Source organism: Bidens hawaiensis, unplaced genomic scaffold (genome assembly GCF_021521415.1).
Source record: "Bidens hawaiensis isolate Kalapana, Puna unplaced genomic scaffold, B.hawaiensis_p1.1 tig00006258_1, whole genome shotgun sequence".
Lineage (NCBI taxonomy): Eukaryota > Viridiplantae > Streptophyta > Magnoliopsida > Asterales > Asteraceae > Bidens > Bidens hawaiensis.
This window is the reverse complement of record NW_027491415.1, coordinates 333,865-360,211: the sequence shown is the minus strand read 5'-3', so window position 1 is coordinate 360,211 and position 26,347 is coordinate 333,865. Positions and strand designations below refer to the sequence as shown.

At 34.3% G+C, this 26,347-nt stretch overlaps 5 protein-coding genes across 5 annotated transcripts; 3 read left to right on the top strand and 2 right to left on the bottom strand.

Annotated features, from left to right (window-relative positions):
• Window positions 1-1,340: 1,340 nt before the first annotated feature.
• On the top strand, window positions 1,341-9,588 carry LOC143631839 (lysine-specific demethylase JMJ26-like). The gene is made up of 16 exons (XM_077100465.1): window positions 1,341-1,471; window positions 2,174-2,259; window positions 2,332-2,376; window positions 2,478-2,966; window positions 3,072-3,114; window positions 6,268-6,364; window positions 6,457-6,583; window positions 6,668-6,731; window positions 6,799-7,339; window positions 7,422-7,721; window positions 7,901-8,116; window positions 8,194-8,266; window positions 8,343-8,428; window positions 8,521-8,640; window positions 8,720-8,834; window positions 8,930-9,588. Exons 1-16 carry the CDS (start codon window positions 1,341-1,343, stop codon window positions 9,586-9,588), a joined length of 3,192 nt encoding a protein of 1,063 aa, XP_076956580.1.
• A 2,867-nt stretch (window positions 9,589-12,455) lies between these two features.
• On the top strand, window positions 12,456-15,472 carry LOC143631838 (GTP-binding nuclear protein Ran1B-like). The gene is made up of 8 exons (XM_077100464.1): window positions 12,456-12,461; window positions 12,775-13,009; window positions 14,161-14,217; window positions 14,347-14,464; window positions 14,580-14,669; window positions 14,757-14,936; window positions 15,023-15,100; window positions 15,193-15,472. The coding sequence occupies exons 1-8, from the start codon at window positions 12,456-12,458 to the stop codon at window positions 15,260-15,262; spliced, it is 834 nt and encodes a 277-aa protein (XP_076956579.1). The 3' UTR covers window positions 15,263-15,472.
• A 975-nt stretch (window positions 15,473-16,447) lies between these two features.
• Window positions 16,448-17,365, top strand: LOC143631837 (U-box domain-containing protein 8-like). The gene has a single exon (XM_077100463.1). It carries the CDS (start codon window positions 16,448-16,450, stop codon window positions 17,363-17,365), a length of 918 nt encoding a protein of 305 aa, XP_076956578.1.
• A 201-nt stretch (window positions 17,366-17,566) lies between these two features.
• LOC143631779 (EG45-like domain containing protein 2) lies at window positions 17,567-18,319 on the bottom strand. The gene is made up of 3 exons (XM_077100425.1): window positions 18,090-18,319; window positions 17,731-18,010; window positions 17,567-17,639 (listed from the first exon to the last, which is right to left on the bottom strand). The coding sequence occupies exons 1-3, from the start codon at window positions 18,187-18,189 to the stop codon at window positions 17,633-17,635; spliced, it is 387 nt and encodes a 128-aa protein (XP_076956540.1). The 5' UTR covers window positions 18,190-18,319; the 3' UTR covers window positions 17,567-17,632.
• A 4,010-nt stretch (window positions 18,320-22,329) lies between these two features.
• Window positions 22,330-25,798, bottom strand: LOC143631836 (uncharacterized). Its single transcript, XM_077100462.1, has 3 exons — window positions 23,814-25,798; window positions 23,524-23,715; window positions 22,330-22,909 (listed from the first exon to the last, which is right to left on the bottom strand). The coding sequence occupies exons 1-3, from the start codon at window positions 25,796-25,798 to the stop codon at window positions 22,375-22,377; spliced, it is 2,712 nt and encodes a 903-aa protein (XP_076956577.1). The 3' UTR covers window positions 22,330-22,374.
• Window positions 25,799-26,347: the final 549 nt, after the last annotated feature.

Sequence of the window (26,347 nt, the reverse complement as noted above, 5' to 3'; positions counted from 1 at the left end):
GACGCATTTAGGGTGAATTTGTACCAAGAAGACGCGTTTGTAGTTTATTTCTTACGTGTTTAAATTTAGTCTAGACCTTAAAAATTTATTTATATTCCGTCTATACCGACAATATAGTATGAGGTTCCGTCTACTCCGACATGATCATCCAAAGAATATACATGAGTTATCTTCATCATCTTCCACTTCATACCACCCTAAACCATCCTCTCATACCACTCTAAACCTTATCTTCCATGGATTTTGATAATGTTGTTTGTTATGGTGGTAATTGGCAAACCGGTAATGGAAGGTATGATTATGTTCCAATAAGATGTAAACGGGGAGGTGTTAGTCTTGCTTCAAACATTAACCATTCCAAGCTAATTGATTTTCATGATTTGATTCAAGAGTTAGAATTTGATGAAAATATGTGAATGAATGAGGATTGATGAAGATGATAGATATAATGTAAATATGGACGAATAAGTAAGAATATACTAAATACTCGTCTCCTTCGTACAAATTTTAAAGATTCGGGTCTTGAAAGACAAATTTTTAATGCACATTTTTCCATGAGTTCAAAATATATAGGATCGAGATAAGAAACTTAAAAAACCTGTCTGGCAAGACAACTTTTAATATTAACATTTTGTGAAGATATGGACGGGTACTTCAATATTTTCAAAAATATGATCCTCTTAGTTCAAAATTTTCAAGTAAGTGTCTTGAAATACAAAATTTAATGGCACATTTTTCCATGAGTTCAAAATATATAGGGTCGAGATAAGAAACTTAAATAACTCGTCTGGCAAGAACGCTTTGGAATATAAATTTTAGTTCAAAAATATGGAGGGATCCCTCAATATTTATAAATTTATGATATTCTTGGTACAAATTCACCATAAATGCGTATCGAATGATTGAATTTGAAGGCACATTTTCCCATGTTTTTGGAAGTTGTGGGGACCCGTTAGGAAACATTAAAAGACCGTCGGAAAAGACTGTTTAATTTCAAGAACTTTTAATAGGAAATATGGACTGGTCCCCCAATATTTTTGAAAAACCCATCGGATTTTGACACTTGTCAGAATTTTATTGGCCGGAGGATTTTTTCAAATCCCGTCTCCTCAGTTCAAATTTGATAGGCTATTTTAGAAATATATTAAAATTTAAGGCTATTTTTCAGTTTCTCTCTCTAAAAAAAGAGCTATTTTAGGAATTTTCCCGGCCATTAAACATCTTTTGCCATTTTGTCTTCACACACTTTTACGGAAAAGAAAAAAAACAAGAAAGTAGCTATAACCAGGCTAAGTAGAATCATTTTCATACTCAACTCCATTGATCATTCATTTCCAACAATGGCTAGCATAAATGGTAATAGATTAAGCAGCAAATCCTCTTCAAATTCTGCTGCTAATCTTGTTCAAGTGCAAGTGAAATCTGAACCACAGCTTACTCCCATTGAAACTTCAACTAGAAAAAGAAAGAGGTGAAATAAAAAAAAATCTTTACTTTTTCTGTTGAGTTATTAATAATAATAATAATAATAATAATAATTTTCATTGCCTTGTTTTAAAAAATAAAAATAAAAAAATTAAGGCTTTCTTAGTTTTAAGTTTGAACTTATAATTTCAGTTTCAAGAATCAGCACACAGAGCCTTGTGTATTTTTAAGTTTTAAGCTGCACAATCAAGCTCAAACCGAGCTTAGGCTTGTTTAAGGTTTTTCTTAAAATATATAGCAGCAAAATAAATAAAGATAAAGATGAACATTACACAGCAAAATATATTAAAATAATTAAAATGTATATGAATTAAATAATAAATAATAAATGAGCCGGCCCAAGCTTGACGACTGAGCTCGAGCTTTAAAAATAGAGCACGAAACGAGCCAAGCTCGAGCCTTGTGGAGCTTGGGTTCGGCTTGTTTACGCCCCTACGCGTGGAAACATGGAATGGGAATTGTAATCCAGTTACTGAGTGTGAGTGTCTTTTAATTTGAGCATTTTGCTTTACATAACTGTGCTTGTTATTGTTCATCAAATATTTTTTTTCTTTCTTATAATTGGAGTCTACAAATAATGCAAGAGGTTCATAATTACTGGGGCTTAAATATGAGTCTTAATCTGAATTATTAAATGAATTTTGACATATTTAGAATTTGAAATGAAGATATAATACGTGTCTTGCAGGCACCAGGGTACATCCGACCCGCAAGCTATTAAACCATGCTCTGGTTGTAGCAATCTCGACAACGAAACTGAGGCTGTAGGTGAAGGTATCTCCTTTCAGTTATTTTTGTAACTAAGTTCAACTCGACTAAAAAAGTTACTTATTTTACAATTTTTAGAGATTCTTCAAGATCCATTAGCCAAGGTGGCCAATATCCTGAATGGTGTAAACTGCAACATTCATTGTCTGCACTATCTTATAAGTTTGTGACAACTTGATTAATGTGTTCTGATTCTCATATAATTATATTAAACTTTGTTGCAGCAGACAGTGTAGGATTATTGAAAGGGGTTAATCTCTGGCTGCACGAAAAATTTTTACTAGCGGCTGTTAATGAGCGTTACCCTGACACATTTAAAAGGGTCAAAATCCGTTCAAACAGACATTGGAAAACCATTTTGGAAGATCTTTATGCGTTCATTAAACGGTTCCTAGACTCATCTATCGATGCATTGGCAGAGGACGGTATTACTAGCCTCGAGGAGGATATGGATGATTTTGAGAATCTTGGGTTCGATCTTTTGTGGGCCCGTAAGAGGCTAGAGATGGTCAAGAATCTCAAATTTGGAAATGACCCGTTGAGACTGAAGCTGATGGCTGATGAAACATCTCTAAAGATGGCAAGTGTGAGGTTGCAGATGGCTCACTTAGATTATAATAGGGCTAAAGACGCCCGAGCCAAGACGGCTGGGGAGGTGGCTCAGAAGTTTGGAGCCAAATATGATGATGTGTTAAGCGGGAATCTTGGTTTCGGTATGTTGCCCGGGCATTAGCATGTGAGGATTTTAGATTTCACAAGCAGTTGGTTATTTGTATATGTGCATATGCATAGTATTTAAAACAATTTGAACTTTGAAGGTCAAACTAGTCTTGAGATTAAGGATTTTATATTCATGCCAAGGTAGTTAGCTAAAAGTATATTCATTCACTTTGCTCTTAATATTTTAAGATTTAAAAATCTCCATAAGTATCAAATGTGATGCAGAAGGCATCCGGTCCGTTTAGTCGGCCCGGCCCAGATGCTTATTTTATTCATAAATAGGGTTGCTAGGTCTTTTGTTTTAGTTAGTTGATTGATTTTAATAAAGAAGTTGTAAGCTTTAAGCTTTGTTAACCAAATCATTCGATTTGAATCGTTGAAATTAAATCATTGTGTTCTTGAGCCATTTGATTCCTAGTCAAAACTACATCAAAATGCCTGTAGTTTTGCCATAGTTTTATAGTTTGACACGAAAAGGAAACCAAATAAATGGAGAATAGTCTTAAAAGAAGAAAATTGATATTAATGAGTACTTAAATGGAATGTAGCTTCTTTTTAGTGTAAGTCAAACACTATGTCATATAATGTTTTAAGTTTGGTCATTTTATGTCTCACTTGACTCTATTTAGTAAGGAGTAAACAAGATAAGTCATCGATAAGTTATTTAACCTTCTTATAACTTATATAAGTCATAAGTTATAAATTTGTAACTTATACCTTATACACTCACAATCTTTTATTTTCTCAAAACATCTTATAACTTATAATTCATAAGTTATAAATTATAAGAAGATCAAATAAAAATTCCCAAACACCCTTTTATATCGGCTCATTTTTAATATATTTGAAAGAAAAATTAGCTTACATCTAGAGACTTAAACATGTTATATTTTTGCAAACTTTAGGAGTGGTTTGGGACTATAAGTAGTAGTCTTAAATATATATGAACGAAACATATAAAAATTCTCTGGTTTCTCCACTTCCTCTCAAGTCACTAAATTGTTTTATTTGTAAATGAATGTTTCTCATGCATTTGACCTGAATTCAGGTGTATGAGTCTCAACAAAACATCTCATTAAATTAAAAATTAATCTCACCAAATATTTGATACAAAAATCATATAAAACAAGAATATACTAAAAAATTAATATTCATTTTTTAAAAAAAAGATATGATTTGTAACTAAGAAACAGTTTTATAGTAAAAAAAAAATAAGTGGATCACATGTTTTACCAAACTCATATAGCTTTTAAGCCGAGTTATAACATCGCCTTTATTTGTGAACATTTTTATCATCAAACCTTGAGTGTATAATTTTTTCTTACAATTAAATAAATTTAAAATCCAAAAAATTATATAAATATTAGAAACGAATAATTCGTAATACGGGTGATAAAGGGTAAAATTAAAATACAAAGGGAGACACAAATGAGAAGTGTGAGAAAGCTTTGTGACTATACAAAAAAACTCTTAAAAATAAATTCAAATAAAATAAAAAAAATCATAACTCAAAATATAAATAAAAAACAAAAAATTAAAAAACTATAATGTTTCCGGCATAATTCCCGTTCAAAAAAAAATTGACGAAAAGACACAATGCCGAGATCAAAGACACAATGACGAAAATGAACAAAAGACACAATTATAACTAAAAAAGACATAATTTCACAAAATATAACACAATGTAAACAAAATATAGCACAATGCTGAGTAATGTAACACAATATAAAGAAAAAAAAGACACAATCAATGGCGAAAATAAACATAAAACACAATGATAAACAAAAAGACACGATTTTTTTGACTTACCATAGTGTTTTTTTTAATGAGAACGAGAAAGACGGTGCAAACATTTTTGTGTTTTTACTTTTTCCGTTTTTTAATAAATTTTGAGTTATGATTTTTTTATTTATTTTTTTAAAATTTTCTTTTAAGGGTTTATTTGTGTGATCTTAAATTCTTCTCATCATTCTCATTTTTGTTCTACTATATAGAATAACTTCACTCGTTGATAAAAACTAGTGTATGTGTGTGTATACATATATACATATGCGGTTTTATAAAAAAGAAAAAAACAACTATTTATGTGATAGTTCGCCTACAGTAGAGTAAAATATTGGTAAAAACAATTATATTTATTTGAATTATTTCATTTGAATTGGTGTTTGAATTAAAGTGAAAATTACTCAAAACGTTCTGAACACGCATTTGCTTCATCCCAACCAACAGTAACAATGACCAACAAAGATGTTAACCGATCAATTAAAAAACCTTCAAAATCTGCTACTAAAGTAGAAACAAAACCAGAAGTTGATGATCTGAACAAGAGTTCAAGTAAAAAAAGAAAGAAGGTTGTTAAGGAAGCAGCAGCAAAATCATGCCACCAATGTCACCACATTGATAAAGACTCTGTACTTGAGTGCACTAAATGTCACTCCAAAAGATATTGTCTTGCTTGTATCACTAAATGGTAAAAAAAATTTATTTTATTTTCTTCATTTAAGGATGTTTAGTTAGGCTATGTGTAGTGGAGGGCTGTAAAATGGGACGAGGCGTCCAGTCAGCAAAGAGTGAGTTTTTGTTTTAGGGTATAATGGTGTTGTAGCCCATATATATAATAGTAACAAACACAAAACATAAATCCGGCTACAAATATTCAACCCCCCCCCCCTATCGGCCCTATTATCGGGGGGGGGGGGGGGTTCCTAAAAAAACTCACCTCGGTCGCCCCATTACAGGTAGCCTTATTAATTGAAATGATGTAAGGTACACGTGGTACTTTGAAAAAAAAAAAAAAACTCAAAGTTGTTGGGCCCAATAATTTTCAAAGTTTTGACTTTTTTGGTCAAGACGGCTGTCTAAGACCATCCGTAGTCTGCCAACATTTTGGCGTTTTGGGTTGAAAACGCCGGGGGCATCCCCCCCCCCCCCCTCCCAAACCGGCTTTTTAGCATAGCGTTTTGGCAATAGCGTATTCTACAAAACACGTGTATGGCACAAATTTTGAGCTTTTTGTGTGAGAGTGGTAGAGAGAGGCCTTTTGGGTCTTTTTCCCACTACACCCACTTTTTGCAAAATGCCCAAAAGCTGACTAGGCGCCACATGGCGTAAAATGCCCGGGTGTGCCTAGTTTTGACTACACATGGTCTAAGTGTTTTGTGGTTTGATGGTGCAAAATCAGATGGTGCGGTTTAGCTATAGCATGACCCTAAAGATAATAATAGTCTGTCATGTTTATCTGCAATTGTTGTTAATCTTCATTGTCTTATACTAAATTGAAATAATAATATGTAGGTACCCTGATGTATCAGAGGAGGAGTTTGTTAAAGCCTGCCCCTTTTGTTGCAATAACTGCAACTGCAAAGCATGCTTGCGTCGAGTCGCACCTAAAGTTGGTTTCTGTAAAAAACAGTTTTGATATTATATGTGTTATTCCTAGAGCATTTTAAAACTGACCCTTAATATATTATGCAGCATATGCAGGGTTATTCTTGCGCTGAACCTAATAAAATTAAAAACTCTAAACAAATCCTTCAAAAAGTATTCCCTCTTGTCACAAAACTTAATGAAGACCAGTTAATGGAGAAGGAACTCGAGGCTAAGGTTAAAGGTAACTCGTTTAAAAGAAAAAAAATAAATGAATAAACCTTTTTTTGTATAATTTTTATTTTACTATTATTATGACATTGGGCAGGTGTATCTGTATCAGAGTTACAGTTACAGGATGCTAACTGTGACGCAGATGACGATATATTTTGGTAAGTCATGGAATGATTAATTAATCTTGTTCAACTAATTTTATGGTATTATTTATCTTTTATGCAGTGACAACTGTGGATCATATTCCTTTGACTTTTATAGAAGTTGTGCATGTGGATATGAATTATGCCTTGAGTGTTGTCGGGAGCTGCGTGATGGTCAACTTAAGGGTTTGACTTGCGAGTGGAAAGCTCGCATAGATGGTAGCATTCCATGCCCACCAAAAGATATTGGTGGTTGTAATGGTGGGACCACCCTTGAGTTGAAACGCATAATGAGCGTTAACTGGATTGTAAATTTGCTAGAGAAAGCACGACGGGTATATGAAGGCGACGATAGTGATGATATTTTTCAAACTTGTTTCGAATCCAGTGCGAGTTATGTGTGTGCTTTGAGTGCTAAAGACAATGAAGCTCAACATATGCAGCATTTCCAATTTCATTGGTCAAAAGGTGAGCCGATAATAGTCAATGATGTTCTTTCAACTTCTTCAGGGCTTAGTTGGGAGCCGATGGTTTTGTGGCGTGCTTTTCGTGACATCACAAAAAGCGGCAATCATTCAAAGTCTTATGAAGTTAAAGCAATCAACTGCTTGGATTGGAGTGAGGTCAGTATGATAGATATTATTATATATCATGTTGAAAGCTTAATATTAACATATGTCACTAAGTATCACTTATGGTATACAGGTGGCGGTCGATCTTGGCAAATTCTGTAAGGGATACTCTGCAGGTGAAGTAAATAATCGACAGTTAGTTTTGAAGTTGGAAGATTGGCAATCTTCTTGTTTATATCAAGGAGAATCGCCACGTCATTATGTCGAATTCATTAACTGCTTGCCTTTTAAAGATTATACACACCCTCATAATGGCTACCTTAATGTGGCTGTTAAGTTGCCTGATCTGTCATCGAAACTGGACATGGGCCCAAAGATGGATATTGCTTATGGAGACTCGGTTACTAAACTGCACTATGAAAAATCTGATACTGTACGGTTTCTTCAATACTTAAACGCTATTTTGTTCCAATTAGTGTGCTTAAACGAATACACGATTCTAAAGAAGATGTGATCGGTTAGGAAGGACCTATAATAAAATGAATATAAAGTTATTGCCTTTTCAAGATTAGAATGTCAATGGTAAAAATATTTGATATTGTTAATTTGTAGGTGAATGTGCTGACACATACAAAGCTGAACAAGTCAAAAATAGTGAATGACCAGCAGGAATCTTTAGTTTGTGAAGCGGGCCCACAAAGAAACGACTTAACGGACGAAGGTGCTCTGTGGGATATATTTCAGAGGCAAGATGTACCTAAACTAGAGGAATATTTAAGAAATCACTCAGAAGAGTTTAGTCATACTGGTTGTCTTTCAGTTGAACAGGTAATCATATGCTATTGCATGATCCGTTTAAAACTATTGTCTATCGTTATCATGACAAAGCTTATGTCACACTGCAGGTCTTTCACCCGATACATGACCGAACCTTTTACCTGAACAGTGGACATAAATGGAAGCTCAAAGAGGAATTTGGTATTTCTTTAACAACCACGTTTCCGGTTGCTTGTCATGTTATACAGTTGTATTAATCCTTTTTTATGCTGATTAGGAATCGAATCATGGACCTTCGAACAAAAACTTGGTGATGCGGTTTTTGTACCAGCTGGTTGTCCTTATCAAGTTAGAAACTTAAAGGTTAGAATATATACATATATATCACTTAATATCACTTATGTTATTAATTTGTTTAGCACTCTTTGTTTGCTAATAACATTTCCTTCTTACAGTCATACACGAAGGTTGAACTCAACTTTATTTCACCCGAAAGTCTTGGCGAATGTATCCGCTTACAGAAAGAACTCCGTATGCTTCCCGACAATCACAGGGCCAAAAAACAAAAACTAAATGTGATTTTCTAATTATTTAAATCAAGAAACTTGTGCATGTTTTTTCTTTATATAACCTTGTGCGTTGTATGTTGTATAGATTGGGAAAATGATGGTTTATGCATTAGACCAAACTGTATCCGAATTGTCAAGGTTTATAGATTCACATGGGCCCACTCAAGATCAATTCGCTAAGACGGCCGATATCTTCAATGGTATGTAAACTGCAGCATTCAACATCTACCCTATGTTGTAAGAATCTAATGTTTTTCACTCTAGTTGCATATTATTGTGTTAAACTTTGATGCAGGAGGCGATGGTATGAATATTAACAATCACGCATATGGTTGGGTATCTGATTCCGAGAGTGACAGCATATCCGAGGATATCCGCAATGTATCTCCTGCTTTATCACCATCGGTCAACTATACAGTTGACCATCAGCCTATCACCATAGAAGATTCTGAAACATCCGAGGAAGATGAACATGCAGAATTGTGGCAAGGGAATGCTATTGGACAACCGGGAAAAGAGATATTACAAGCTGTTATGCACCACTACCCGAACACATTTCAAGGCGTAAAACTCCGTTCAAAACCGTACTGGCTGACCATTTTGAACGAACTTCATGTATTCATCAAAAGTTTTCTAGAAACATCTGTGGATGCATTGTCAGAAGATGAGATCACTAGCCTCGAGACGGATTTGGATGATTTTGAAAATTTCGGGTTCGACCTCTCGTGGGCCCGTGAGAGGCTAGACATGGTGAAAAGTCTCAAATTCGGAAATGACCCGTTGAGACGGGAGCTGGTGGAAGCAAATGAGAGGCTAGAGAAGGCTCGGTTAGATTATGAGAAGGCTAAATATGCCCGAAACAAGAAAGTAGACGAGGTGGCACGGAAATTTGGAGCTGAATATGAGGATGTGTTAAATGGCAATCTTGGATTCGGTATGCTACCCGGGTATTAACTCATGTTTTATATTTTGACTAGTTTATGACTTTATTATATGCTAATGCTAGTGTTGTTATAAATGTGATAAGTTATGCTATAGAACTGCTGCTATCTTTTGTATAATGTTGCATGGAAGTCAAGGTCTTGACTTTGTTATGGTTAAATATAAAATGTTTTGGGCATTATTTACTTGTTGAAGGTATAAGACTCATTATGTTCATATGTATAAATATGAGTAATATATATTGATATAAAGAATATTTAATCCTAAGGAACTGTACTTTGTATGCTAACCCAATACTGAATTTACATATGCTAAGGGATCCCAGTTGGCTGCAATATTATTACCAGACTCAACTGTACCACCACCACCATCCCAACCGTAGTCACACTGCACTAGGTGTTGACCCAACGGCCAACCCACGGTTCCAGTTACTCCAGTTAACTGGCTCACCGTTTCTTGGTTAGCCTCAGATGAAACCGGCCACATGGACTCCATGAGACTTGTGTCAAACAAGTTGCTTGAAGGATTCAAGACTTGGTTACTTGCATTTGAAGTCTCGACCCATGGAATTTCCGTGGGCCATGGCTCGGTTGCTGGAAGAAGCGGCTTGTAGCACCATTGCAGCTCGTCATAGCGGTCGGGACTTGAAACTTCATTGGCATCAGGAACATCAGGAACATGGTAATGCTGGACTTGATCTTGATCAACTGGCACGCGGTGAGTACTGACAGTACTAACAGGCTCATGACCGATCGTTAGTTGATCGTGCGGTGGTGTTTTCCTCTTTCTTGTATTGGTTAAACACACAACTGGCTGCAATGAGGTGCTACCTGTTGTAGAATGGTTCGAACCGCTCTTTGTATACAGCTTAGCCTTAAGTGCACCAAGTAGCCCTCCCTCGTCACAACCCGAACCACACGCTTCCTCAAACGAAAACGGCTCAGCGTTCTCCAACAAACAACAAACATTATTATTCTCGGGCAGATCAAAATTGGTACGCGCGTTAGCCCCACGCAACGTCCTGGCAGCTTGGTCATACGCCCTGGCAGCATCCTCAGCCGTGTCAAAAGTCCCTAGCCATAACCGAACCTTCTGCAACGTGTCCTTGATCTCCGCCACCCATCGCCCTGACGGCCGCTGCCTTACTCCAACATACTTTGGATGTCCTCTAGAGTTTGGCATCTTTCTTCTGCCCTTAACACCGCCTCTGGCTGACGGGCCCGGTTGCATCAAGTTACCCATTGGTCTATGGTTGATCAAGTCTAGTTTGTGGTGAATCATGGTTGTATTCTTATAGTGTAATTTGCAGCCTAAGGTATCTATGGTTTTCATAAAATGACAAGTGGAACAAGTTAAGATTATGGTATTAAATATTGCAGGCCATGTTGATTATACCGACACATATTGTATATAATACAAATATATGTCATGTATAACGAAACATACAAGTGAGCAAACAAGGTTGATCATGTCTTTCAATAATAAAATATATTAATAATTATATAGACAAATATATGAGCAAAAACAAAGTTTAGTATAAAATATTGTGTTTTTCTTAATATACATTATATATAAAAGTATTATATTTGTTAAATGTGACAAGAAGTTAAAGAGATGTGTGCTAATGGTGAGTAATCCTATCTGGTTTTATTTTCTGTGGATTTATAGTAAAAACCATTGGATTTGGTAGGAAAATAGACAAAACACAACACAATTGATTGTTTCAATATCTTCATTATCAATTTCAATTACATAACTAGTTTATAGTAACAATCATCATTTATCATTAAGAAATCAAAAATATATTATTTTACAAGTTAACACACTTACACGCTCTTTTCATTAAAAAAACGACGCTTGTTTTTGTATATATTTCTTATTCTAACGCTATAACTCTTGCATTATAACAAACACAACCTAACATTTTTATTCAAGGTCTATCTAGTAAAATTCACAATATTTTTTCTTAAAAGATATTTTAAGTAATTATAAATTTTCATGTTTTGCTTTATAAGTTTTTAGGAAATTATGAAAGTATGATAAGCATACGAAGGTGAGAACCAAAATACTATTATTGAATAATGTTTATAGTATTCAAATAACTCTTGTGAGTTTCTTTATATTTGGTGATGTTATGATAATTGTGAAGAGCTTTACAAGATAAATACAAAAGTTTAGAGGTTAATAAATGATGAGTTATGAAATATCCTCGCAAATGGATAAAAAAACCAACAAGTCCAATCTAAGTGCCTTGTTTAATTCAACTTTATTAGATCATATGTAGTGGTCATGTTATGTAAAGAAAAAGTAGCTTAAAATAAGGGGAATACCACTAAATTACTTAGTTGTGCGGTTAGTTTTGGGTTTGTTAACGGTGGTGGATGAAGGGTCGGGCAAATCACAACTTTTTATCTTTTTTAATTTATAATAAAAAATAATAATTGTGTAATGATTGAAAGGGGCATATGCCACTTTTAGCAAAACTAGGGAATGCTAATTGGAATACCACGTGTCAGAAAACGTCTGGATGTGCTTAGTTACCACTACACGTGGTCTTATGGCTGGGGTTAGAGAAACTTGAGGTTATAGGCTAGGTCTCATATCAACACTTAATGAAACAATTAGTTTGTCTTACGTTTGGCACCCGTCACAACACACACAATTTTCGACGTTAAATAATAATAAACAATGAAAAAAATACATTTTGATACCCTTCTAGTTTAATAACCACTATATTATGGGTTTTTTTTTCTTTACTATATCAAGTACTCCAAACATTTTAACATTTACACTTTCCACCTCAAAGCACGGGTTAATATGGACATTTTAACATTTACACTTTCCCTATAATTAATTCATTGACCTCCTAGTCTAATGACATGAAGGTAAACGTTAAAAACTTAAAACATAAGATTTTATGATATCAAGTTCGAACCTGACTAAATGAAATTTATGAGTTTAATATGGACGATTGTATCCCGCCCTAATTAGGATATTCCACCGTAATTCTAGTAAATTCGAAACCTGGATTTCAAAATTCAAAATCAAAATCCCATTTTCAACAATCACGTGAGTGGCACCGATCTAAGAAGAATCAACGGTCAAGTAGAAAGAAAGGAGATCCAACGGCCGAGATATCCGCGTGAGAATAAAGCTAACATCAAAGTCTAGTGATATTTATTCCTACCTTGAAACTAGGGTACAGCCTCTCTCACTCACTTCATTCAGCTCTTCTCTTGTACGCTATTATTATTATTATGGTACGTCTTTCATCAGATCTTCAATTACTTGATTCAAAACGGTGTCGTAGTGAATAATAATAATAATAATAATCGATTGATTGATGTTGTGTTGTTGTTTCAGGCGTTGCCGAACCAGCAAACGGTTGATTACCCGAGTTTCAAGCTTGTTATCGTCGGCGATGGTGGAACTGGTATAAGCTCATTGAATTTGTTATTGTTTTAGTTGCTGATGTGATGTAGGATTGTACCTTTGTACTTTATTATTGATTTTGATACAAGTTTTATGTTAGGGTTAGGGTTGGGGTTTATACTGCATTTGTTTTGTATGATACTTTATGAAAGGTTGATATGTATGTATAAGAGTAATGGCTTTAGATTATTATTATTTGTTTTTTTATGATAGCTTAAGAAATATTGTGGGATTATACCTGCAATTTGTTATGTTTGTCACAGTTACGTTTGTTATGTATGCAGGTGTAATCCCATAATATTTCTTAAGCTATCATAAAACCAAAAAATAATAATCTAAAGCAATTACTCTTTTACATACATATTGAACCGGTACCGAACGTTTCTGGATCACTACAGTTCGGTGCCGGTTTTTTCTGAATTTTGACGTTTGAACATTTTCGGTACGAGTACCAGATTTTGGGATCGGGATTTTTGGTACCAAACCCGAGCTAATTCTTACCCTAATTTGTTTGAACTATGCATTGTATGTAGAGGTGTTGAGCTTGGCTTGTTTTCAGCAGTTTTTCTAGAAGCTTAAGCTTGGCTTGCTTAATTTTTTTTATTTTTTAGCTTATATGTTTTTAATTAGTTTTTATATATTTTAAGGAAAACCTTAAATGAGTCTAAGCTCAGATCAAGCCTGTGTAGTACCTCAAACGAGCCAAAGCTTTGCTTGTGCTCGATTCTACAGTGTGAATTAGTGCATAGAAATTCAAAAGAGCCAATTATCTAAATCGATTCGATCTTGAGTAGTGCATGAATGCTCAGTTTGTTGTCACCCCTACTTGTATGGTTGTTTGCTGATTATTTTAAACTTTTTTATTAATATCACTAGAATCTATGGTTGAAGCACATGAATGCTCGGTTTGTTGGCACCCCTACTTGTATGGTCGTTTGTTGATTATTTTAAACTTTTTTAATAATATCACTAGAATGTATAGTTGAATCCTTTTTTTAGTTGTCAAAGTTGAGTTTAAAGCAGATGTTGGTGTTTTGGTATGTTGATATGGTGGTCCAACGTGTTTCTAGACTTCAGCATTTGTTAATTTCATCAATGTTTGTAACTTTTTCATCATGACCCTGAACCTTCTTCAATTTCTGGTTCGTGTAGGAAAAACCACTTTTGTGAAGAGACATTTGACAGGAGAATTTGAGAAGAAATACGAACGTGAGTACACGCTCACTATATTTCCCTTTTGTGAATTATGTTTTCATTACCTGTATGATTGATGTAAGTTTGTGCATTTTATTTTCATTACTTGTATGATTGATATAAGTTTTATTTTGCTGTGTTTAGCAACCATTGGTGTTGAAGTTCACCCCTTGGATTTCTTCACTAACTGTGGAAAGATTCGGTTTTACTGTTGGGACACAGCTGGCCAGGAGAAATTCGGTGGTCTTCGTGATGGATATTAGTAAGTATTATCTGTTTATCATTAATCAGCTTTTGGCCAATTTATTGGTTCCATATTACCTGTGACAGTGGTTTTAGTATAATTGTGTTAATAATACGATCTGAATTTTCTGCAGCATTCACGGTCAGTGTGCAATTATCATGTTTGATGTAACTGCAAGGTTGACTTATAAGAATGTTCCCACATGGCATCGTGACCTTTGCCGGTATGCATACAAGTTTTTTTAAAAGTTTTCATTTTTCTGCATCGATATTTTCTTTTCTTGATATACTTGGTTTTGTTGTTTTTGTAGTGTTTGTGAAAACATCCCAATTGTACTTTGTGGAAACAAGGTTGATGTGAAGAACCGTCAAGTGAAGGCAAAGCAAGTTACTTTCCACCGAAAGAAGAACCTGCAGTATTATGAGATATCTGCTAAGAGTAATTACAACTTTGAGAAGCCTTTCCTTTATCTTGCAAGGAAACTTGCTGGGTGAGTAATCATCTGCCTAATATCATTTATTGTTATATAGTTATGATGATGTGATATGTTTTGATGTTAATTTTGTATGTTTTTAGGGACCCTAACTTGCATTTTGTCGAGTCTCCTGCCTTGGCTCCTCCAGAAGTGCAAATTGACATTGCTGCTCAACAACAGTAAGTTATTTTTTTTTCTCTCCTAATTTCAATAAATTATAAGGCACGAAGTTTTTAAGTGGGTGAATTAATATTTTGAAATCGTTTTGTAGGCATGAAGCCGAGCTTGCTGCAGCTGCAAGCCAGCCTCTTCCAGATGACGACGACGATGCTTTTGAATAGAGTTTAAAACCGAGAGTTTGTGGAATTTGAGTTGTGTTTGTGGATTTTTGGATTTTGAATATGTTTGAATGATTTGAAAAGCTTTTGGTAGGAAAACCTTTAATACAGGTTAGGTTTTGTTTTGTTTGTGGGGATTGTATTTTGGGCGTTGAGTTTTAAGTGCTCCCATTGATTATGTGCTTGTTATAGATTGGCTCCAATTTGTCATGAGACTCTGTGTCCTTGGTTTGAGGTGTGGTCTGAACCTTTTTATGAGATATCTGTTGTTTGAATAGTCATTCCACCTAATATTTTTTAGTGGCTATAAACAATGGTTCCCAATATGCCTTTTCAAATAATATTGAAACTTTGAAAAGGTGAGCGTTGTTTTGAAAGTTTTACACAATTTGTGTGTTTAGATAAAGATGATAAAGGTGATAGCTGTGTGAGTTCCATGTCAAAAGTTTTAAAATCATACCATTATCTAATATCTAATCACAGACTTTCAGTTTATCTCCCAAAGGGTTCAAAAATTATTGAAGATCATAACTTGCTGAGTCCTTAATTCTTTGCTTATACTTTTATTAATAAAGATTATGATAATTTGGGTGTGTATGAACCCCAACAGATTCACAAAAGATGGATCTCAAGTTGATCCCTATAATGTAATTGACAAGCTCATAGTAACAATGAAATCATGTACTTGCAAGTCGCAACATAGAGAAATGTTACACCAAAATCAAAGGTGGATAGAAACTGATCTCAAGTTCAATAATTTTATTTGCATTTAGGTTAAATATGCATTCTATATGGTCAGTTCATTTTTAATTTATTCGCATGTCTGAATTTTTTTTTTTTCTTTAGGTATTTGCAAGTATTGAATGATTTATGAGTAGGGTATGTTTTGAATAATCAGTCTTTTTCCGAGGTTTAGACTGAGAATCATGTTTTCAAAGCTTATGTTATTATCTTTATGGTGAATGATTATTGCTGTAGAAGTTGGTGTTTTGATCAACAGGCAACCGCTGATCGTGATCGTTATATACAATGCATTGTGCTAGACAACAAACAATGCTCCAAGGCCTGTAAACATACTGTGATTATTGCAAAGCCAAGACATTGGAATCATCAAAAAAGGTATAGGTATGTTTTTATCTTGTATTTAACTTCATAGTTCATATTATTGTCAGTAACATTTTAGGAGTAATGGCGACCGGTAAGATAACAAACACCATTTCTGAATGTATTTCCCAAATTCAGTCTGATTGTGATCTTGATACCAAAGAGAAAGCACTTCAAACCTTAGTTTCCATCACAAAAGCGAGTCCTCAAAACCGAAACTTAGTTTTACAAAACAACCAAGTCATTCCCATCATTCTCACTTTACTCGAATCCTCCTCTCGAACACTCGAAAAACTCGCACTCTCCATCCTCTTCAACCTGTCACTAAACCCGAATCTAAAATCGACCCTTGCTGACATGGCAACCATTCAACACCTCAACACGATAATCCTCTCTCGTGGGTCCCTCGAGTCTAGCAGATTAGCAGCTTCTTTAATATGCAGCCTGGTAATGCTAGACAAGAACAAAGCGGTTTTTGGTGTCGCGGGTACCATCCAAGCTTTATTAAAGGCGGTTTCAGGGTCTAAAGGTCATGTTACACATCACCTCCTAAGCTCACTTGCTGAGTTGGCACAGTTTCATGGGAATTGCACGTTAGCCGTTAGAGCAAACGCGGTTAATGTTCTTTTGAGAATAGTGGAGGCCAAGGACTGTGAAGATTTGAGCGGGACCGCTCTTGTTATTCTAGGACTTCTTGCTCGGTTTAATGAAGGGCTAAAAGCTATAATAAGCACGCCTCGTATTGTTAGTAGAATGATTGATGTGTTGAAAGGAAGGTGCATGTTGAGCAATGAAGGTGCAGCCGAGATATTGATTCGTGTTTTTGATGAAAGTGAGGAGTGCTTGAAAGAAGCAATGGGATTGCCTGATCTCATGTTTGTGTTGGCTGAGGTGTCGGTGAGAGGATCAACGAAAGCTCGGGAGAAAGCTTCTCTGTTGTTAAAGAAACTCGAGGCTAATGATTCGGATGCAGAGGATAATCTTGTGTTCTTGAAATGGTAAACTAGGATGACTGTCTTAGAAAAATAACATAATTAAAGGTTTTGTTTATTTATAATGATAATCGTTCGTATGGTATCGTTTTGGAATATATAACGTTTATGTATCGTTTGGGTCCAATCGATTACTAAAATGTAATTTTTGTAATGCTTTAGTGACATAATCCATTGTAAACATATGCTTGAAAGATTGACACAAGTCATTAAAGCTACAAACTTGTTAAACAAATACACGAAACATTAAACATTAAACGCGTTACAAGTCTTGGTATCATATCCTGAAACAAAATACAAACCAAAACAAAGTTAAAACTTAAAACAAGTGAACTACCACACAAACATATTAAAGTTACAGTTTTATATACTTACTGAACGTATTCAACATTAATTTTGCCCCTTAGAGTTTTTGAGATAGCAGAAAAAGCATCATTGGACAAGACAATAGTCGAAGGACATGGCGATTTGGAACAATAATCAACCACCCGAACATCAATCGTGTCATCTCTACACGGTTTTCTACTTCCACTCAAACATTTCAATCTGTAACGCCTGCCACACGCTGCGCCATTATCCCACAATCCTTCGCTAACGGATATAAACAAGTTTCCTGATGGAAACTGGTCTGCTTGGTTTCCATTGCACCTTGTAGCTACATTCATATACAATATTACAAGTCAGTTTTTAATAACAACATTAAACTTATACTTAACAAGTTAACGACAACTTACGTGTGTAAGGCGGGTCGTATGACGTGGCAGTGCCAACATCACCCAAAGCATACTTGATGCTTAGAATCACAAGTACACTCAAGATTATTATTCTTTCCATCACTCTTGTTTTATGTTAATTAGATGCAACCTTTGATGTCTATTTATACTCTCCACAATCATATGTATGATAAACACACGTGGGTTATTCTTATATTGTGATGGCTACAGTTATTATTTTTTATTATATATAGGGGAAAAGCTTCATCAAATATATGTGTGTGCAAGGATTTATATATTCACTTTTTCCTGTTTATAAAAGAATCAATTTATAATAATGTGATATTAAAGGCTTATATATCTTTGTGTGTGCTACAATAGCATATCATGAGATGAGATATATAAAACCGAGAAACATGAGCGTATTCAATACAAAATCAATTTAAAATAGAAAACGATAAAAACCACCTAATACAGATACAGTGTTTTAAAGAGAAGAGATTTGGGTAGACGTTGCTGTTGCATAAGAGTAATTGTACAAGTATATTATATGATTCTGATAGTTTTGTACTTAAATTTGGTTTCGCATTAAAGGGTCATATGAAAAAAAGTAAACATAAAGTGATAAAACCCTTTAGAGCATTAGGTCAACCTATGGGCCAAGAAGATAACAATTAAGCATAAACAATATGAAGTAATATGCATGCTATCAAATTGCTTATATTTTAGTGTTTTGGTCTTGTGTCTTATGATCTGCATATCATCATTAGTGGTGTACATCAATTCCTTTATGAAATGAATTAAACAATTTGGAAACCTTAGGAACCCAAAAAGATAAGTATATATATATATATATATATATATATATATATATATATATATATATATATATATATATATATATATATATATATATATTTGTAATATTGATCGCAGTGGATAAACTAGAAAAATTGCACCTCATCCCAACTTTGCATGAAACCTAGTTTCTATAGGTTTGGATAATTAAAGTAAAATGTTTTATATGCCTACCACTAATTGTTTTTTTTTTTCTTTTTTTAAAGATGACTTTTGATGGATACATGACACAACTTTTATCATCCCTTTTAAAGATTATTAAATAAATAGTTTACTTTGATAATAAATCTTGACTGTTTTATTCGCACACTCACTAATAATTAATGTATTAGAATTTACTTAGAAATAAAAGAAAATCCAAATAGGAGGGTTAGAAGGAGTAGGGTATAACACGCTTGTTCAAGAATAAGCGGGTTGAAACGGCACAATGATTTGTGTAAGTGACCATCAAAAAATCGGAAACTCAACTGATCACCGACCGAAGATGCATTGTTTCATAAAACATTGTGTCGTTTAAAAAAACAATGTGATGGCTTTTTGCTATAAAAATTTGATGTGTCGTTGAGTTAGACAAACTGGAAATATGTACTCGTTACTTTTGTCTTAATCGGAGATTTTGAGTAACCCATAATTTGAAATACTTCAATCTTTTACGGTTTAGAAAGTTCATCCAGACAATTAACCTACACGTACGAACTTATTTTGGTAATAATAAAAATTGATATGGTACGCTATTTATAACAAGTGAATAACTATCAAAATATGACGATAACAAGAACATATATAATACCCAGCTTGCAATGAATAGTGAGTACCGCTACACAAGCACCACAGCTTGCAGTGAATAGTGAGTACCGCTACACAAGCACCACGTAAGCGGCCAAGCAGGATAAACACTCGCTCTCTCACTAACCATGCATTACACATAGTGAGCGGTGGGCGCTTTTTTCTAAATAATTTAACAAAAATAAAAAAATGATTTGTACTTAAATAGTAAAAAACAATACAAAATATAAAACAAAGCATAATAAAATCACTAAAGTAAATTAATGTGCTCGAATGTGTTATCTTAATTTCTTTTTGTCACGTTTATTTCAGTGAGAAAATAACATAGAAAATCTTTTTAATGTATAGTTGATAATGTATTTTAGTTGATGTTTATCAACCCATCCATTAATGTAGTGGTCTTATTAATCTTTTTGGCCCATACGTCGGCTACGTCTAGCCAACCAAAGTGGGTTCTCGCAACCAGCACTAACCTTAAACTCACGGCCCTAAACTGTTTACAAGCTAGTGTTTGATTTCATTACGTCAACTATTAATTTACATTAAGAAGATTGACACGTCACACAAGTCAGCTATAAATTATGTCATTATGAATATGATAAAGAGCTGATCGACTTCATGTTAGTGGAGAAAGTGGCTAAATTCGTGGTCATCTACATGTATATTTGTCTTATTTATTTATTTATTACTAACTTCTTTTTTTTATTGTTAAAAAGCTATAATATCTTCTTTTTGATAACAAACGGACGCATATTATTTATTCAGCCGACTTTCAAATCTGCATTATGTAATTTGTTGATGTGACATCTGGTGTTTATTCACATCAAATTAGTACAGGTATAAGTACTTCAAAGTGAAAAAAAAGTGGATTTTAAGAATAGACTTCTGAAAAGATGTGTGTTACCGCTAGAAAAAACTAAAATAACATAACAACGACTTAATAGATAAAGCAAACTAAGTTTAAGGACCTAATATATATATATATATATATATATATATATATATATATATAAAGTTATGTATGTATGTATGACCCAATTTGTTGTTTTACTAAAAAGTAAAAACCAACCCACAATGGCTTAATCACAACAAAAGACTTAAGACATTCTTTGAACTTGATGGTTGAGTAACAAACTTTAAATTAAGGAAAAAATAAAATCAATAGCTAACATTTTTAACTTTTAAATAATAAATAAGAATACAGCAAGTGTAAGTTCACCATCAAGTTAGTGGACATCATACAACAACCATACTCAGTAAATCTCACCTATAGCAAAGCTAGTGGTATGGTTTGGGAAGGATGGATGTAGGCAAACCTTATATTTATCCTTGAGGATAGAGAAACTGTTTTCAGAAAGACCCTCAGCTCAATGCTAAACAATGCAAAAAAAATAAAACTATGTATATATATATATAGGGTAAGGATCCTAAGGGAAACCTTTGCAAATTGAGAACTTTGAGAACCATTTTGGACCACTAAAAACACCTTTAAAAAATATTTTAAAAAATCATAAAACAAAAAATAATAAAAATTTTAAAAAAGTAAAAAACCCAAAATTCTTATATTTCATTCTGGTTTCATTAAAGAAAATAGAAAAACCGTTGTATTATACACATATGTATAATTTTATATAATCTTTATTTACGTAATATACACATATGTACAGTATCATTTATCTTAAATTATACACATGTGTACACAAAAAACATGTAAATGTACATATATGTATATATTATACATATGTGTATATAATTTAGCTAAACCGAGTTTTTTTTTATAAAACCGGGATGACAAAATAAGAATTTTGGTTTTTTTACTTTTTTGATTTTTGTGTTTTTTTTATTTTATGATTTTTTTTATTTTTGGGTTTTTTGTAGTCCAAAATACTTCTCATAGTTCTCAATTTCAAAAAAGTTCTCTCATGATCATGATCATATATATATATATATATATATATATATATATATTTATGAAGCCGCCAATAGTTGAAGAAAAATAGAAAGGGTAAAGTAAAACATATGTAACATATATACATGAAATGAGATGAGCAATAACGTATGCAGTAACCTACACTATAGTAAGATATAGGCCCCTATACAAAGCAAAGACCACAAAATATCCTCCTAAAAGTCCTTAACCTTAATTCTACGTCTCCACGAACTCATATCTTGGACCATGTCCTTAGAGAGGTTTAATTCTATCAAATCATGTCTAATACGCTCATTCCAAGTCAGTTTGGGTCTACCTCTACTCCTCTTCCCCTCTACAGCAAGAGTTTCTACCACCCTAACCGGTCAAACTGTGGATAAATATTCATACCAGAGTCAAAACTATAAATATGAGACCATTGTATATGACCCTAATGATAATTTGGTGAATTGCTTGACTGAAATGGTCAATAATGGTTTAAATAATTAGTTACATTCATTGTATTTAGATTTTAGATTATACATTCATTTCTATATGTAAGTTCCTAATGATTTGATCCAATCTAAAACCACTTACAAATACTTAACTTTTAGTCTGGATCTCATATGTGAGAGTTATCCTGTGAATTAACCATCACAGCTAAACTTAAAAAAGCTTATTAACTTTACAAAGATCATACAAATAAACTATATGACTCACTTATCAGCTTGATTAATAACCGATCGTGTTTCGTCACTTGTCATCTTGAAATAACGCTTTGGACACCGGGTTACTCCTTTCACCTTTATTTTGTTGACTAGAACATGAAGGTTTGTTATCTATCAATGGAGTCTCACAAACAACACTATAACTAACTTTCCTATGTTTCTTGCTTCTGGGCTCGTGTTTGACTTTCACGGGCTTCAACTGCTTCGGAGCCCAAACCCGTTGCAAATCCGGCATTCGGCTGGTGGACGCTACCAACCTTCTAGCTCTTTCTCTCCTCTCACGAGCCTCGTTTAACTTCTGTGCATGATCGTCTTGTGTTTCACATTCATGAGCCGTGTTGACTTTTTCAAGCTGATGACAAGACTCGTCTTCTACGAATAATGAATCCTGAACCATCTTACTTGCTGACGTGTCGTTTCTCTCGTGTTTATCTCTCCATGATTGATTGCTATCCTCACTGTTGAACATGAAAGCTTGATCTTCAGTTTCTTCACCGAATGGCAAGAGATCCATTTGATCGTAAATTTTGTCCACCACGTCTCCAAGATTCTCCGAGTACCTGAAAAATTGATGCTTTTCATTTTCATGTGACCAAAATGTTAACTGTACCATATTAACTGTATTACAAACATCCGCATCATACTAATGACACACAATATGAAGAGTTAAATGGGCTATAACTAGATACAAAAATCGTGCTAGAGGGTGTGCGTGGTGCCAACGTTCGATATCGGTGCGGTTTTGTGCTAAAACTAAACCAAAACTTCGGTTTTTGGATTTTTGACAGTTCAGTTTCAGTTTTCTTTGGTTTTCTTTTTCGGTTTCGATTTTTGCCATTTGAACTTGAAAATTTTAGGGTAAAAATAATGAATTTATGTATAAATAATTTTGATGATTATTAACTAAATTGACTATTATACATTTGGCTAAAAATGTTTGAGTTACATATTTATTAAATTCTTATAAATTACTTACAGTAAAAAATTAAAAAATAAAAATATAGAAATTCAGTTCGGTTTTTTCAGACTTTATTACATTCAAAACCGTAAGTTCGGGTTTGACAAAAAAACATAAAACCAAACCAATGGTTTTTGTTTCGGTTTGAGGTCGGTTTTTTCGGTTTCTTGCAAACCCCTAAACTGTGCTGATAAAATAAGATGTGGAAGCGTGTACCTCGCTTTTATGGTTCTCTCGACATAATCATAAAGGCTCACATCACCATGAAAACCTCCTTCCACGAGATACTGAATGATCTCCAAAAGAAAGCAAATTTGTTTCACTAGTTTCATCTTCAACGACCCCTTGATACTTGCAGCATATTCCGACTGAAGTATCTCCAACCGAAGCAAAATTTGTAACTCATATCTTTATATTATTAAGAAAAAGGTTAGATATAAATAAATATATACTATTTAAGTTAAAAATAACCAACATATAAATTGAAGAAAGCAACTAAAGGATACTCTCGGACTACGCATTTTGAGGTAGGATCTGGATTAACATCCTTGTGTTCTGTCAAATCTTTTGGCTCACGCAGTAATAACTTCACGATTTCAGCAACTTGTGTGGTACAAGATTCATGCTTTATACGTAACCAATAGATGGATGAATTTACAAGTCTCTCTGCCAGTGTCTTTAAATCCGCTACATCAGATTCAAGCCCGTGTTGAATCTTCATAGGTAAGTTACTGAAAAACGATTCTACAGTTTCTGAACACGAAACTAAAGTAGCATCGTCGTGCGTTCTTGACTGATCAGAACATATACGCATTGACAAAAGTTCATCATTTATATTTTTCTCTTTCTGTTGACTTGAATCTAAACCCTTTTCGCAGGATGCACGTGGCGTGTTGGATAAAATGCGTTTTTTCACTTCTTTCATCCAGCATTTAAGAAACTTTAACTTCTTCGACTTTTTTAACCCGCTGGCAAAGTAAACCTCTGCTAAATCAACATCTGTGAACTCATACGCTGCCTTGCAAAACGAGCTCCACGTGAGGTCCAAGTAGGCTTGTTTTTTCATCTTTCTTCTCTTTCCGTCACCGACATGTACATATTTCCCTGATGAAGAAGCGCCCTTTTGAAATTCAGTGTCACATTGTGATAACTTCTCGTTCATAAGAAGCTTCGTTCCACCAGAATTAAGCTTATTATCTAAAACCAATAAAACAGCAGAATGAACAGTGAATGGTTTAAGAATCCCAGTGTAAGAATCACCATTACTATTTGATAACGACAACAAAGCCCAATAACCCTCTCTATAAAGAAAACCAAGAAAAATCTGCCATGTCAGAACCGTCTTTTTCCCAAAAAGCTCGCAACTTTCTCCTGCTAAAAGTTCAAGAACCATATCCGCAACAAGATTATCTAAACCATCCTTCGCTTTCTTGCCAGACTCCACAGACCGAACTATAAAAGATTCAGACAAAAATTCTTCATAACATTCATACTCGGTGTACTTCTGTACCGCTGCAACATGCAATTTCATAACTCCATCGTTTAAACTAAAATCTTTAGCTTTCGAGCTCCCGATTCGTTTCAAATGCTGCAATTCGAGATCACAAAACTTGCACTCTAAAGGCTTACCGCTAACATCCAATATTTCAAGACTCAACTGTCCACGGAATGTATTATTATTATTATTATCCACCCCACAAGACTCTACCAATTTAGGCGACACCACAATATTCGGATACACCAATCCAAACGAAACAAGAGCGGAACCTAAAACAACCGAATCAACCGAACAAAACCCCCAACCGAATCTCCTAATCTCATTACCAATAACATCAAACTTTTCCTCAAACTCGTCGTCCCGGTCACAAACATCAATCCAACAAAAATGAATATCCTTACCATTAAACGCCTCACTAACCGCACCGAAACAATCACGAAACCTAGCTACACAACCATCTAAATCCACACAGTTTTCACTCACATCAACACACATAAACTCACCAAACAATTTAACCGATTTACACACCGGCGACAACAAAACAACCAAATTCGACCGAACATCAATACAATCAGTTCCGAATTTACCTGCCACGTCATCAGTTCCAGTCTCCCAATCAAAACCCTGAACCAGGTGAACCAAATTGTCAGTTAAATGACTGCAATTAGTCAGCGAACACGTCAATTGAGTAAAGGGTATTGAATTGAGAGCATTGGTAAGCAAATCTAGGGTTTGTGATGGCGAATTGAAATTGGGATGTGGGTTTTGTAAATGGAAGTGATGGGTGAGTGTAGATGTGAAATTGGGAAGTGGGTTTTGTGAATTGAAGATGAATTTGAAGGAAAAGAGTGAATCTTGAAGTGGGTTGAAGGATAAGATGAGTTTGGAGGTGGTGAGAATGGTGTTGATGTAATTAGGGTTTTGGAGTAATGGATTGAGGTCGATAACGAGGAGTATGCGGTGGGTTTTTGAGAAATTGATGGCGTGAGACATAGGTTTGATTGAATGGAGAATTAGGGTTACAGAGGATGAAGAAGAAGAAGTGAGTTGCAGATCCAAAGTGGATAGAGAGAAAGAAAAGCATGGGCGGGAATGTAGAAATGGGGGGAAATATTTGGAATTTTTTAACGTTCTTAGTTTCCGGATTACGAGAACCTCAAGATTACAAGGGTGTAAACAAGTCGAGCCAGCTAATCTTAAACTTGGTTTGAGTTGTAAAGTTGAAATCGAATTAAAGAATATAGTTATCTGAATGGGTGTTATCAGGCAGGATTGTATATAGAGGCAGTGAAACGAAGGTAGAGCTTTAGGTTTTCATTTTTTAGGGCCTTAGATTTTCAAAACAAAATTAGTAATTATACGTATGTAAATTGGGATTTAGATTAATTTGTGTGATTTGATTGGAGTTTAAATTGAATTAGGCGTGGGAAGGTGTGAGAAATGTACATTGCGTATGTATTTTTAAAAAATAATGACAGCATCTTGATTTATTTGGAGTGAAAGCAATTTTATTTTTTTACAACAATGCATCGTTTTTAAATA